The sequence below is a fragment of the Hemicordylus capensis genome, chromosome 6 (assembly GCF_027244095.1).
Source record: "Hemicordylus capensis ecotype Gifberg chromosome 6, rHemCap1.1.pri, whole genome shotgun sequence".
Classification (NCBI taxonomy): Eukaryota; Metazoa; Chordata; class Lepidosauria; order Squamata; family Cordylidae; genus Hemicordylus; species Hemicordylus capensis.
This window is the reverse complement of record NC_069662.1, coordinates 29,817,138-29,830,945: the sequence shown is the minus strand read 5'-3', so window position 1 is coordinate 29,830,945 and position 13,808 is coordinate 29,817,138. Positions and strand designations below refer to the sequence as shown.

At 44.9% G+C, this 13,808-nt stretch overlaps 1 protein-coding gene across 1 annotated transcript; it reads right to left on the bottom strand.

The window, feature by feature from the left end:
* Positions 1-458: 458 nt before the first annotated feature.
* LOC128331058 (olfactory receptor 14A16-like) lies at positions 459-1,406 on the bottom strand. The gene has a single exon (XM_053264422.1). The coding sequence runs from the start codon at positions 1,404-1,406 to the stop codon at positions 459-461; it is 948 nt and encodes a 315-aa protein (XP_053120397.1).
* Between the last annotated feature and the right edge of the window lie 12,402 nt (positions 1,407-13,808).

Sequence of the window (13,808 nt, the reverse complement as noted above, 5' to 3'; positions counted from 1 at the left end):
CCTATGGTTGATGTTGCTTTAAAAAAGACTACTACGAAATGAAAGAGCCTACTGGATCTATGATTAATCAAGTTTTCTGTATCATTCTTCTACTTTCCCCCCAAAGAGATCACTATAGCCTATATGTGTCTCCCAAGTGTTGTATTAAGGAAGGAAGTTGTGTTAAGGAAGTAGCAATTTTATTTTTAAATAAAAAACCAAAGTACTATTGTTTATTATGTATGTACAGGAGAGCATAGTGTGTGGTGGGGGAGAGATTAATGGTAGCTATTATAAAATGTTGATATGATTTTTTTAAATTAAACCTTTTTTGTTACAAAAAGGAATACTTTGGAAGCAAACATACAGACTATTTTCTGCAAGAGACTGTGATGAAAACAATCAATGCAGCAATTAGAGATGTAGAAAAAGTTTTTTAATTAGGTAAATCAATAATTAAACAAAAGCAAGAGGCAATGTTATAGCTGAATATGAGCATTCTTGGTTGGAAGCATCCAATAAAACATCTTCCAAATCGCAGTTTTGACATGCTTATTTTTCATGCTGTAGATTATTGGGTTCATCATTGGAGGCACCACAGAATAAAGCACAGCAAGAACCTCATTCAAGTTGTATGAGGAACTGGAAGTCGGCATTAAGTAACTAAAGACACCTGTACTAACTAAAAGGGAGACAACTATGAGGTGGGGGATGCAAGTGGAGAAGGCCTTTTGCCTGTTCTCCATGGAGGGCATCTTCAACACTGCAGTGAAGATCTGCACATAGGACATCACAATGCACACGAAGCAGCCAAGACCTAAGGATACACTAAAGAGAAGAGCCCAAAATTCACTGAGGTATGAATCAGAGCATGACAGCTTGACAAGTTGTGGGACTTCACAGAAGAACTGGTTGATGATGTTGGCACAGAAGGGCATTGAAAAAATGGTACCTGTGTGTAGAGCAGCATTAAGCAAAGCTACCATCCACGCACCACATGCCAGCTGCATACAGGTTCCCCAATTCATCACAGATGCGTAGTGTAGTGGGTGGCAGATGGCAACATATCGGTCATAGGCCATGGCAGTGAGAAGAAACAAATCTGATGATAAGAAGAAGAGGAAAAAAAATACTTGTGCAGCACATTCCGTATATGAGATCCATGTTGTGTTCATGAGGGCATTGACTATAGATCTGGGAACCGTTGCCGAAGTAGTTCCAAGGTCAATAATGGATAAGTTGACAAGAAAGAAATACATCGGGGTGTGGAGGTGGGTGTTAAAGGCTACCAAAGTAATGATAAGAACATTTCCTAGCAGCACAGTCAGATACATTGCTAAGAAAATGACAACATGTAAAATTTGAAGCTCTCGTTTCTCAGAAAACCCCAGGAGAAGGAAATCTGTAATGATGGATAAATTAGACATGATTTCATTTATTAATATGATGGCTACATTCGATGTGACTTCATGACTGTTGAAGAAAGCAGAAAGATAATTATAAATACTTTGCTTCTTGAATAAGATGGTTTTATCAAATAAATTATTTTAAAATTTCACCGATATTTTTTCTAAAGAAGCACCTTTGCTTTTGAAAGGTTTAAATATCTCAGCTCCATTGCTGGATGATTGCTGGCTCACAAGGGCACATTTTGGAAACCTCTCCTTCCCCAGAAAGCTCTCTGTGTCACCTGAAGATTTGCTCCTACGGGTTGTGCTGGTGACACAGAGGGCCTATGCATATGACAACTGTTACTTTGGAAGTCTCAGAAGTACTGGTGCTTTGTTGGGTATCAGTAATTACATTTTTCATATTATATTTTTTCTGTAGGAATGATCTTTGGATTAAGTTTTAACTTGAGCCATGATTTTATCCCTATCTATGCTTTTTATTAGTTTTTTTTTTAAAAAAAAATTCTTATATTTATTTTCTTGGATTATTTGTCCCTTTTTGAAGGCATCTTGTATTTTGCTGGTCAATAGACTGTAATAAAAATTATATCTATCTAGGAACATAGGGACATAGGAAGCTGCCATATACTGAGTCAGACCATTGGTCTGTCTAGCTCAGTATTGTCTTCACAGACTGGCAGCAGGTTCTCCAAGGTTGCAAGGAAAAAATGGGGGTCCACAGAATGGAGAAGGAAAAAAATGTACAAAACCCATGAACAGAAAATGATAAATAATAAATGAGAAAGGATGGATGATAAAAAATACAATGACATGATTCCAAATAAGTATACAACATGCAATGGAAAAATAAGAAAACAGTGTATACAGGTATCCAAACAGAGTCTGTGATGTCTTCAGACTCTGTTTGGATACCTGTATACACTGTTTTCCTATTTTTCCATTGTATGTTGTATCCTTATTTGGTATCATGTCATTGTATTTTTACATGTGTTATACAGATGTGTTTGATTGTCTTCATGTGTGTTGAGAGCTGGTTATTCATTATTTATCATTCATCATTTATCATTTATTATTTATCATTTTCTGTTCACTGGTTTTGTACATTTTTTTCCTTCTCCAAGGTTGCAGGCAGGAATCTCTCTCAGCCCTGTCTTGGAGAAGCCAGGGAGGGAACTTGAAACCTTCTGCTCTTCTCTGAGCAGTACCTGAGGGGAATATCTTTCAGTGCTCACACTTCTAGTCTCCCTTTCATATGCAACCAGGGCGGACCCTGCTTAATAAGGGGACAAGTCATGCCTGCTACCACAAGCCCAGCTCTCCTCTCTCTAGACCAGCTCTCCTCTCTCTAAGGATCTAACAATTGCCCATGAGTTCTAACCTAAATGGTTCATGCATACATAGAAAACACATTTTTTTTTTTTGCAAGAGGGAAGATTTTTACCAGTCCCTCCTTTCCCCTTAACCCCTCCATCCCCCATACAGTCCTGTTCTGGAGGGCCCCATCACCCTCAAGAGCACATTTCTGGGGATACAGGTGTCTGCTGAAATGAGGACAGAATGGGGAAATTCACATGTGTAAGCTTCTATCTACTTGTGTTCCTTAGAATACAATCCAGATTTACATGAGGAATACTGAGGTAGGTAGAATGACCATCCATAAACCGACCATCTCTTTTATCCTATGAAATAGTATACTGAGGTACTAATTGCCTTTATTGAGAAACTGGCAAAAAAACAGAACCCTCTAATTAAGTATACAGTTTTTTAAAAACTGTGTTATACCTAGGTTTGGTAGTTTGTGCTCCCCATTTTCAGTTGTGTGGAAACAAGGTAGGATGAAAACCTGTGTAGAAGTGATTGTGTGTAAGCAAGGTAGGAGGAAAACCTGAGTAGCTTTTTCTCCTACCTTGCTTCCACACAATCACTTCTACACAGGTCTTCCTTCAACCTTGCTTCCACACAACCCAAAATTGGGAGCACACACCTCTCTCAAACCTGGGTACAATACAGTTTTTGATTGTGTGAATGACCCTGACTGGTGATATTGTCTAAGTCTGTAAATTATTTGATTTTGAATATAAATGTGGCTAAATAGCAATGCTTGGATATATTCCTAATCAAACAGCATTTCTCTGAGATGTTTCCCTAAAGCTGCGAATCAGAGATGGGCAAAATACTTCTAAAAAGTATTTTAGATACAAAATAACCAAGCAAATATAATTGTATACAGACTACTATATACTTGGTAAACAACCAATAAAAAGAAAAAATAGTATTATAAAATACATCTTAAAATACAAAATACAATGCCTGAAAAAAGGAAACCATTTTGAGATGTTTGTTACTTATCCAAACTTGTTTATATTGGGGAGGGGGGTGTTACAGGAGTGACTCTGAAGGATTCCCCTAAACCCAAGCTTTTACTCAGGAAGAAAGCTTAAGCAAACTTCTAGTTTATATTCAAATCAAAAGGATTTATTTGTATTTCCTTCTACAAATAAAAAAATAGAGAAGTTCCTAACTTCCTCATTAGCCAAAGTGGTGTAGTGATTAGGTTGTTGGATGAGGATTGGGAGACCCAGGTTAAAGCCCTCATTCAGTCAGATCACTGGATGATCTTCTTGGTCACTCACTATTTCTCAGCATAGCTTACCTCAAAAGACGGTTGTGAGGATAAAATGGGAAGAAAAAAAACTTGGGATACTGTACATGGAGTCATCTGCTTCTATGAGACTGAGGCTCACTTTTGCTCTCTCTGACCAAATTTACAGGCTGCTGTGAGGGAAAAGATGGCTTTTAAAGCTTTAGAAGCTTTTAATCCAGTCTAAGCAAGCATGGCTGCTTGATTACCTGTATTGTTCTGTGTGTCCCAAGGTGATACTGAGGCTGTTCCCAAGATCAGCCAAACCCAGGCTCGGTCAGCCCAGCCTCAGTTAGGCTGGTCATGTGAAGTATCAGGATCCTCATGGATCCCAGCACTCCAATCACACACGAGCCCTACTGCAATCAATCACCCGAATTAATCACACTTAATTTGAGCCCTATTGATTTCATTGGACTTAAGTGGGACTAAAACTTACTCAAATCAGTGCTTTGTCTATAGTCAACTGGCAAATACTCAAGGTAGCCAATAAACTGGACTGAACTGAAGTACTCAAGGCAGCCTGTTGGTCGCCCGTAATGATATAGCATTCAAAAAGAGAACATCAATGTTTATTTCATAATACAAACGCATTAGAAGACTATTTTTAAAAACTCAATTAAAGGGAAAGGAGGATACAGAAAGGAGCATTATATTAGAACAGATAAGTCAAAGGAGAAACAAAGAGTGATGGAAAGAGAAAGCAAAAAACAGCAGCAATTTAGATAGATAGATAGATAGATAGATAGATAGATAGATAGATAGATAGATAGATAGATAGATAGAGTTTATTACTGTCATATACCAGCTAAGCAGCAATTGAGAGAAACCAGAGAAATGAATATCTCCAAAAGCAGACGAGATGGCAAATACCTCAGTGTCCTTTCCTCCAGCTTTGCAGGCATCGACTCTGTGCCTGGCTGATTTCAAGCAGCAGTAGAGGTGCTAAGAAACTGCAATTAAAAGGAATGTGTGGCTCAAATGGATGTCTAGAGATTAATTCCCTAGAGATCGGGGACCCAGAAGGAAAAACACGCAAAATACTGTTTTCTTAGTCTGAGAGACTTATGGGGCTTGCACTATTACAGTGCATTCTGTCCATTATTTGTTCCAGTGCATACTTGGTGAAATCAGTAGGTGGGAGACATGGAGGAACAACGTGGACATTCTCAGAGCAAAGAAAATGGTAATTTTGTTCAGGCATTCAGCCTGTGTAACCTGGCTAGAAGAAGAATGGGAGCACACTGACTAACCACACCTCAGTGTACTCCATGGCCATTTCCTTTGCTCTCTTCATATTCAGAGCTCAAATGGCAGTGCAAGCACTGAACCGGGAGAGTTTCTCCCCATGTTCTGGAACTCTGGCTGTTCAGAATTCAATAATTGCCATACTCTTGGAATCATCTCTGCTGACCAGGCAAAGAGGCACCTGTAATATATAGTCACCACCTACTGGTCCAAACAATGTTGTTTTATTAACAAAGGAGTTCACATTACACATACTTCAGGCAGCATCCACCTTGTGGCACACAGCTCACAAGCTGAAGAGGGAAGTACTTTGAACATGCTCAGGCCACTAGACAAGGAGAGCCCCACGGGCATGGTGTGCACGGAACCAAAAAACGTGGTTCATTTTGAAATTGAATCAATTCAAAACTGAACCACATTGCTTCAAACCAGTTTGGTCAATGCAACCAGCTGGTCCAGTCCATTTGACCGAACCGGTTCAGCAGTTCAGGCGACCAATATACTTGTAAAGGGGAATCTGGTGAGGATTATTCACATATGGCTTTATGTCTTGTGGTATCTGAAGACAGAATCTGCTTCACAGCAGATTCTCAAGTTTTTTAATACAGAGCATTAAATGGAAAGTTCACATAGTGTCAGCTCCTCTCCTCAATCCCTGACAGATATTTTTCCTGTCCGTTTGCACCAACTGGCTCCAGGTTTTTCCTCCAACCAAGCCTTGCTTGGCTGGAGGATATGAGAAACCTTTTGTTTTGTTTTGTTAAACAGCAGAACACTCGATCTTGCCAAATCTAACCCAAATCTTTGCTGATTTTTTAGAAAGAACTTGCCTTTGTGAGTGAATGCCTTCATCGCCTCATTTCTCTCCCCACCCCCATCCCCACCCCACCCCCACCCCACCCCCACACACACAGTCCAGAGGCAGGGTAGTTTAAAGTGGAAATCATTGCATTCTCTGTCATGAAGAAAAATGCAGGTGAATCAGCTCAAAAAGGGGGGTCAAGTTACAGCAGGCTGTAGTCTCCATTCTGTATATGGAAAACCTATTTTAAGACCCACATTTTGCAGTTTGTGCTTGCATTTAATTTAGGAATGTCTCCCTCCTGCTCCCCTGGACTCCCTCCCCAGAATTTCACCAGTCTTCTAAAAACCGGGTCATGACCCAGCCATGCATAGTCCCACTGCGCAGGCACAGCAGCCTCCAAAATGGCTGCTGCACCAGGGAATAGGCCCAGAAAGGGCCAAAGATGCCCAAACCAGGCAAGTTTTAACTCCCTAGGAGGCCAACAGGGGGAGGGGGAACCTCCACAGACCCCACCACCACCTTGGAGAAGCCCCCGGAGGGGATACGTTTTTTAAAAAATGTAATTGCTCATCGAAGCCACTGGAATGAACCGAATCAGGGGAGAGGGGATTTGGAAGGGGGCCAAAACCGAACTGGCCCAGTTTGGTTCGCATTCGGTTCAAACTCGAACTGAACCAGGCCAGGTAGTTTTGTGCACATCCCTAATGGATAGTGGCCTCTGAAAACCCATGTGGGTGTGAAGGCTGATCTAAGATAATGACAGGGTTCCTCACTCCCTTTCCAAGGACTGTGTTTCCTGTGGCACCATGCACAGCAGAATCTATGGGGGAAATATGCTTGTCTGATCTAACCACAACTCTCCTCTGCTGCTTAGTGGCAGGGGTGTAGCCAGGGGAGAGTGGGCCTGTGTTCATATAGTGAACACAGGCAGCATCCCCACTCACAATGGTGCTCCCCCAGGGTGGAACACATGCATCCCTCACCCATCCCCTCCACAATGTTCAATTACCTCCCCCAGCTGCAGCTGGCCACCTGCCATCACCGCTACCACCAGCCACCTCCACTTCCTGCTGCCCGGCTCCTAGGCCTGTTCTTCTTTCATCAGCTCATCAGGAGAGCATGCACACACTCTTTCCATTGGCCAGAAGTCCAGCCAGTGGAAGGAGAATGAGCCTGGGAGCTGAGCACATGGCCAAAGGAGGTGGCAGCAGGTATCCAGTGGCAGGAGCTTGTTGGCACCACCAAACACTTGGCAGCTCCCAGATCTAGGGTGTGATTGGTTCTTTGGGTGCTCTGGGTTCTGCTCCTGCTTAGTGAAATAAAAAGGGAACATCAACCCAGTAGCATGTAGGATGACAGAACATTCAACTAGGGTGTTAAAGAAGAGGGGCTGATTATCATCAATGGCAAAAATCTTTTATTCAGAGTTATTGTGTTGCTTCATTAACATCTATCTATATATTTATTTCTCCTAGAAGTACGCATCGCTAGTCCCATGTGTGGCAGCTCTCATGAGAGTCCGTGAGCAGCTGCCCATTAGTGACAGTGATGGGAGAAAATAGTGGGCGGCCAGCTGGTGGGAGCAGGCGGTGGCAGGCAGGCCGCCGGGAGCAGCAGGCAGCGGTGAGCCAGCCTGGCCACCAGGAATTGGCTGGCAGATGGGCAGGAGGAGGTGGCGGGCCGTTTTTCCAACTGGTTCGCCAGCTAGAAACTGCGAATGGGCAGGAAGGAAGAAGTGTGCTGCTCCTGCCAGCAGGCAGGTGACATGAGCAGGCAGCAGCTGCTGGCCCAGATGGGCTGACATGAGCAGTAGGTGGCAGCGGGCCAGCCTGGCCCCCAAGAATGGGCGGGCAGCAGGAGGTGGTGGGCTGGCTTTCCAGCTGGCCCGCCTGCCAGAAACTGTGGGCGGGTGAAGTGGGCGGGGATGGGGGAGAAGCAGGCTGGTGGAGGTGCAGATGTTCTGTGCCCGGCCCAGCTAGTAATAAATAAAAGACTTTTCCACTTCATCCTGCCCATCACTTCCTTCAGATTCCCTTTCACCATCTTCATCTTTTGCCTGCTCAAATCCTTCAGATGCAGCCTAATCCCTAAGCCCCTCACATTCTGATGCAGAGGTCTCCTCCGCAGATATCTTTCTAAGCAGTTCTGCCACGCTTGCTTTGCTTGTCAGAAGCCAAATGTAAGTGAAAGCAGTTGCCCCAATCCAGGGCTGAGCTTCCATTGGACAAGAGGAGGTGATTCCACCTGCAAAGGCGTATCTAGGGAAAATAGCGCCTAGGGCAAACACTGAAATTGCGCCCCCTGTCCAAGCATCTGACACCCATCTTTCAGATAACTTTACCATAATATCAGCTGAAAAATACAAGTCAAGCTCATTAATCTTTTAATATTTCAAAAACTATTTAGCAGTGGACTTAGCCAGACCAAAAAATGCTGGAAAACTACAAATTTCAGTACGTGGGGCTCATGAAATACCCAAATACTATGTGGAGATGTACTTGGAAAACTAAACAGAAGTGCCTGTCTAATTCTCTACTATGCATTGTAGCATCACCATTACATAAGTTTTAAAAATCAATGGAGAATTTGACTTTTCCCAGATACTCTGTAAATAATTAAAGGATATGCAGAGTAAACTGTGTCACTGCTTGGAATATTTCTAGTCTTTCAGAAAGACAGTTAAAAAGAGAGAAAGAGAGCAAGAAACTCCCAGTGGGCCTTAATATTAAGGGTTTCACACTGATTCATAGACAAACTCACCATTAATAGCCATATTAGCAAGACATCACATTTAACTCACTTATCACAAGAAGCAAAGTAAGAGCAAATGAATACAATCCAAGCTCTTAAGCATCAGCTCAGTATTCACAAGCCCTGATTCTCTGTACATAGTGCCAATCTGAATGTGTGTACAGTGTCTTATATTATATTTTTTAATTATTATTTTTACCCGTAGCCCCTTTGGGGGGCTTCCTAAAGGCTGGGTTTTGTTTTTTTCCAAAGATTCCCCCTCACCCTGCTGGCCTCGCAGGGACCATTTGAGCATGTGCAGTGGCCGTTTTAAAAAATAATCTTTTTTTTTAAAAGGCCACTGAAAACAAAATGGCCACCGTGCATGCTCAAATGGCCTCTGCAAAGCCTGGCATGACCTAGAGCCTCACAGAGGCCATTTGAGCATGCACAGTGGCCATTTTGTTTTTGGCAGCCATTTTTTTTTAAGTAGTTTTACCAAATGGCGCCCCCCTTCAAGTGGCGCCCAGGGCACGTGCCCTGCCTGCCCTACCCCTAGATATGTCCCTGTCCACCTGGGCCCACCGAGTTGGAGAGGCCCCCAAGGGCAGTCACCCCTTGTCCATGAGTCACCCTCTCTTATTCTCCTTATTTGCTGCTGCCCAGGCGAGCTGCCAAGTCAGCTAAGCAGCCGCCGATCAGCTGCTTCAGTTCTGCCCACCCATCAGCTGTGCATTCAGGACACGTGATTTCATCTCTCCTGCCTGCCGAAAAAGAGAGTAAAAAGTGCAAGGCTGAGAGGGACGGCTCACGGCATGCATGAGACTAGCGAAGACGGATGGAGTGGAGGACTCCCCTCATGGTGCCACGTGCATCCGGAAGAGTTCAACCTGCAGCTGCAGCAGGAGGAGAGGTAGAGGACCAGGACAGCCCCCAGCCAGGAGCCATAACTCTCCATAGTCTCTCTCTAGCAGCTGCCTTTGTTCAAAATTTGCCATTGATTCTTGCCTACCAAAGGTAATTCTTTTCCTCCTCTATTTCAGTTCAGTGCTAGCAGCTGTGGGGAGGGCGGGCACTGCCAGCCATGTGAAGTGTGTGTTGCTACCTTGCTGGGGGCCAGGGGTCTAAACAAGGCAGTGATCTAAACAAGTCCAAGGGCAGCTTCGTGCATGCACTCTTTGGTTACTCAGCACTCTTGAAGCAACTCTCAACTGTGAACTGATTGTAATTGAGAACTGTCTCTCCACTGAAGAGTATTTGTGTTTGAGTAGAAATTGGGTGATATGGAAATTTTATCTGCATTTATTAATCTGTGATGGCTCATTCAGACATGCTAGTCATCACTGCTGCATATAACATATGTGAATGGGCCCCAAATCCATGAAACTGAAATTTGAGCTCATTTCTTTCAAGTGCCACAGAATCATGATGCATCTCTGTATTTTACTCTCAGGTTTAAAAAAACACAGAACATCTCATTAATATTGATCATGGATAACTTTACTCCAGGAAAAACCACTTGGTTTGCTGATCAAATCTTGCTGGTCATGGGCAGTGGTTGGAGTACTGTAGTAAAATCATTTTACATTTCCTATAGATCCCCCAACTTTCCCAGTAATTCTCCTTTTTCATTTAAGCCACAGCAATATCTGATGGATCCAGAGGGATCACTTATGTAATTATTAGGCAGGGGAACTGCAGTCCACCAGTCTGTTGTGTGGGATCACAGCCTTTGCTTGCTGTTCTTGTCTACCTGACAAATATGTTGGTTTTTAAAAATCCTGCCATGCTACAGCCCTGACAAAAATTGTTAAGCTTGGGACAGAAGCTTCCTTTGGAACCCACAGAAGGGGAGGAGAGCTGGTCTTGTGGTAGCAAGCATGGATTGCCCCCTTTGCTAAGCAGGGTCCTCCCTGGTTTGCATTTGAATGGGAGACTATATGTGAGTGCTGAGCATGAGTGTGGCAGGCAGGGCCTCCGCCACCCCACAGCGAGGGGCCCATTTTGAAATCTCATCCCAAGGCCCACTCCAACCTTGCTATGCCCCTGACCCCAATAAAGACAGGACATACATAATGGAATTAAGTTAAAGCCACACTTTATTAACTATTAACAAGGACCTGTAATCATGCAAAAAGTAGCCATCTATTTTACTAGAGTTCAGGCAACTCCTCCCACCATGCAAACAGCCTCAAAGAGAGGTCTGCTGTAACCCTTATGGGCATACCAACTGAGCTTACAGTCTGCCAGCCGTCTGTCTACTGCCTTAACATCCTCTTCACCACACAGATTCCTGTGTTGAAGGGGGGATTCTCTAAGTCACCTCTCACCAAGCCCCAAAGATCTAAGTGGGTGAGCCAAACAACTTCCTTAAGTGGCTCCATTCCCGGACCCACCAAGCCCCAAATCCCTGAGGGGCTGGTCCATGGAAACCACAGTCGCCTTAATGGTGCTTCTCGTTGCACACGGACTTTCAAATGGACCTCCCTGTTCCAGTACTCACCAGCCTGTGTGACCAACCTTCCTACTTAACAGTCCGCAACCCTAGGATCAGTCCAGCATAAGAGTGCAACAGAGAAGAATAGGCCAAAACAATTTTTTTCACCAAGAGCCAAGTAGGTAAAATTTTTAAAAATCCTACTCAACCCACAAGGTCACCAGCTGACCCTTCACTGTTATGGGAGGGTGGGCGGGCATTGGACCTGGCACACAAATGGCTCATTTGGGGCAGGGATGGCCTCCCCACTCCTGAATGATCAGTCACTTCAAAAGCACATGCCCTAACAGATCAGTGTATATTTACCCTGCCTCGATGGAGTCCAACAGCAACTCCCCCCTCCCCATTAGCCATATTGGGAACTGGAGATCAAAGTGGCTGAGTGAACACAGGGGCTGTTCACATGAGCAGCCCTACTCGGGCTTGTACAGCCCTACTGGGATAGAACTGCTAATGTGGTGCACTGGGATCATGGCCAATCTCAGCCTTGCCTCATGGGGTAACCCAGGGTTTTTACCTGGGCTTTTACCTCAGTAAAAAGGCATGAGCGCACACTTCTCCCCAGGTCCCTGGTTGTGTGTCTACTCAGGCTGCAGGCAGCCCAAGCCGACATGGAGCCAGGCTCCTAGAGTGCCCAGCTGAGGGGAAATCCTTCATGCGGTGCATTTAGGAATATCTGGAGGCCAGACTGCATTTCCCCAGCCTCTAGAATGCCGCGCTGCCAGGAGCAGCATGGATTATGTGGGTGCATGAGCTGCACAGCCCATGAAGAAAAGGTCATCTGGTGAGAAGGTAGAAGCACTCCTGCCTCCCCCCACCCCAACCCTCCCTGCCCAGTGAGAAAGGTTGTTGAAGGGAGGGCTCTCTTATCTGGCATCTTTGGCTGAGGGCTTCTAGTGGTGTTTTCAGCTGGAGTCTGGCAGGTGTTGCTCTTAGAGGCACTCTTGGTCAAATGGACACCTGGACTCAAAAGCTGGTTGGAGTCAGTCAGGCACCCATTCACTCAAACAATCAAAACAAAAAAGAACCCCAAAGAAAAGGAACAGGGGCGTAGCTGTAATTGGGCAAATGGGTTCAAAGAACCCGAGCCGTGCCCAATCAGGAGCTGCCATTCGCAGCCCTGACATGCCCCCCGCGTCTGACGTCAGACGCGGGGGCAGCAGTTTAGATCCCGAGTGGGGGCCGCTCGGCCTCTTCGGGAGCTAAACAAAAGGCTAGCACTGTGAACGCAGTGCCAGCCTAACTAGCTCCTGAAGGGGCCACGCGACCCCTTCAGGAGCTAAGACTGGTGCTGCATTCACAACGCAGCACCAGCCTTTGTCTAACTGCCGAAGGGGCCACGTGGCCCATCTAGCAGTTAAACTGCTTCTCCCGAACGGAGCCTCAAGGCTCCGTTCGGGAGCCAGACCACGCCTCCCCTGCGGCTGACGTCAGATGCGGGGGGCGTGGCTATCCCCTGCATCTGATGTCAGACACAGGGGGCGGGGCTATCGGGGCGCCCGCCGCGGCCACACACGGGCCACTGGCGGGCTAGCTACGCCCCTGAAAAGGAAAACAGTTAGTTTCTGGGCAGACTGGGCAACAGACAGAAGTCACAGCACACCAGCCTGCAAAAGAATAAAAATGAAAATTCCATCCAGACAGCAGCAGCAAAGAAGAGGTCCAGGAAGAGGGGGGAAACCTGCACAGCACTGCAGTTATTTAAGCCACTGGGGTGGGGTTAGCCACAAGCAATAAGGGGGGGGGGAATCCACATAAGGGGGGGAAATGATCAGCACAGCAACACAGTTATTAAAGCCGCTGGGGGCTAGCTAGCTACAAGCAATAGGTTTGGAAGGGGTGGAGATCCAAAAGCAAAAAACCTGCAGGGGAGGGGAGAAACATACAAGGGGAAAAATTTCCAAGCAGCACCCAGTTAAGCCACTGGTGCTGCTGGTACAATTTTTAAAAATGAAGAATAAAATAAAAGCAAAGCAGTTGCTGGCACTGCAATTAAAAGGATAAAAGGGTTGGGGGGGCAGGGGTGTATCTAGGGTGGGGCAGGCAGGGTACGTGCCCCGGGAGCCACTTGAAGGGGGGTGCCATTTTTTTTAAATGAAAAAAAAAATTTAAATGGCTACCGAAAACAAGATGGCCACCACGCATGCTCAAATGGCCTCTGCAAGGCCGTAATATCTGGGAAAAGTCCAATTCTCCATTTATTTTTAAAACTTATGTAATAGTGATGCTACAATGCATAGTAGAGAATTAGACAGGCACTTCTGTTTAGTTTTCCAAGTACACCTCCACATAGTATTTAGGTATTTCATGAGCCCCAGCATACTGAAATTTGTAGTTTTCGAGCATTTTTTGGTCCGGCTACATCCACTGCTAAATAGTTTTGAAATATTAAAAGATTAATGAGCTTGACTTGTATTTTTGAGCTGATATTATGGTAAAGTTATCTGAAAGATGGGTGTCAGATGTTTGGACAGGGGGCACAATTTCAGTGCTTGC

Coding starts and splice junctions, on each gene's coding strand:
- LOC128331058 (XM_053264422.1), bottom strand. CDS start 1,406: ATGTCTAATTTATCCATCATTACAGATTTCCTTCTCCTGGGGTTTTCT.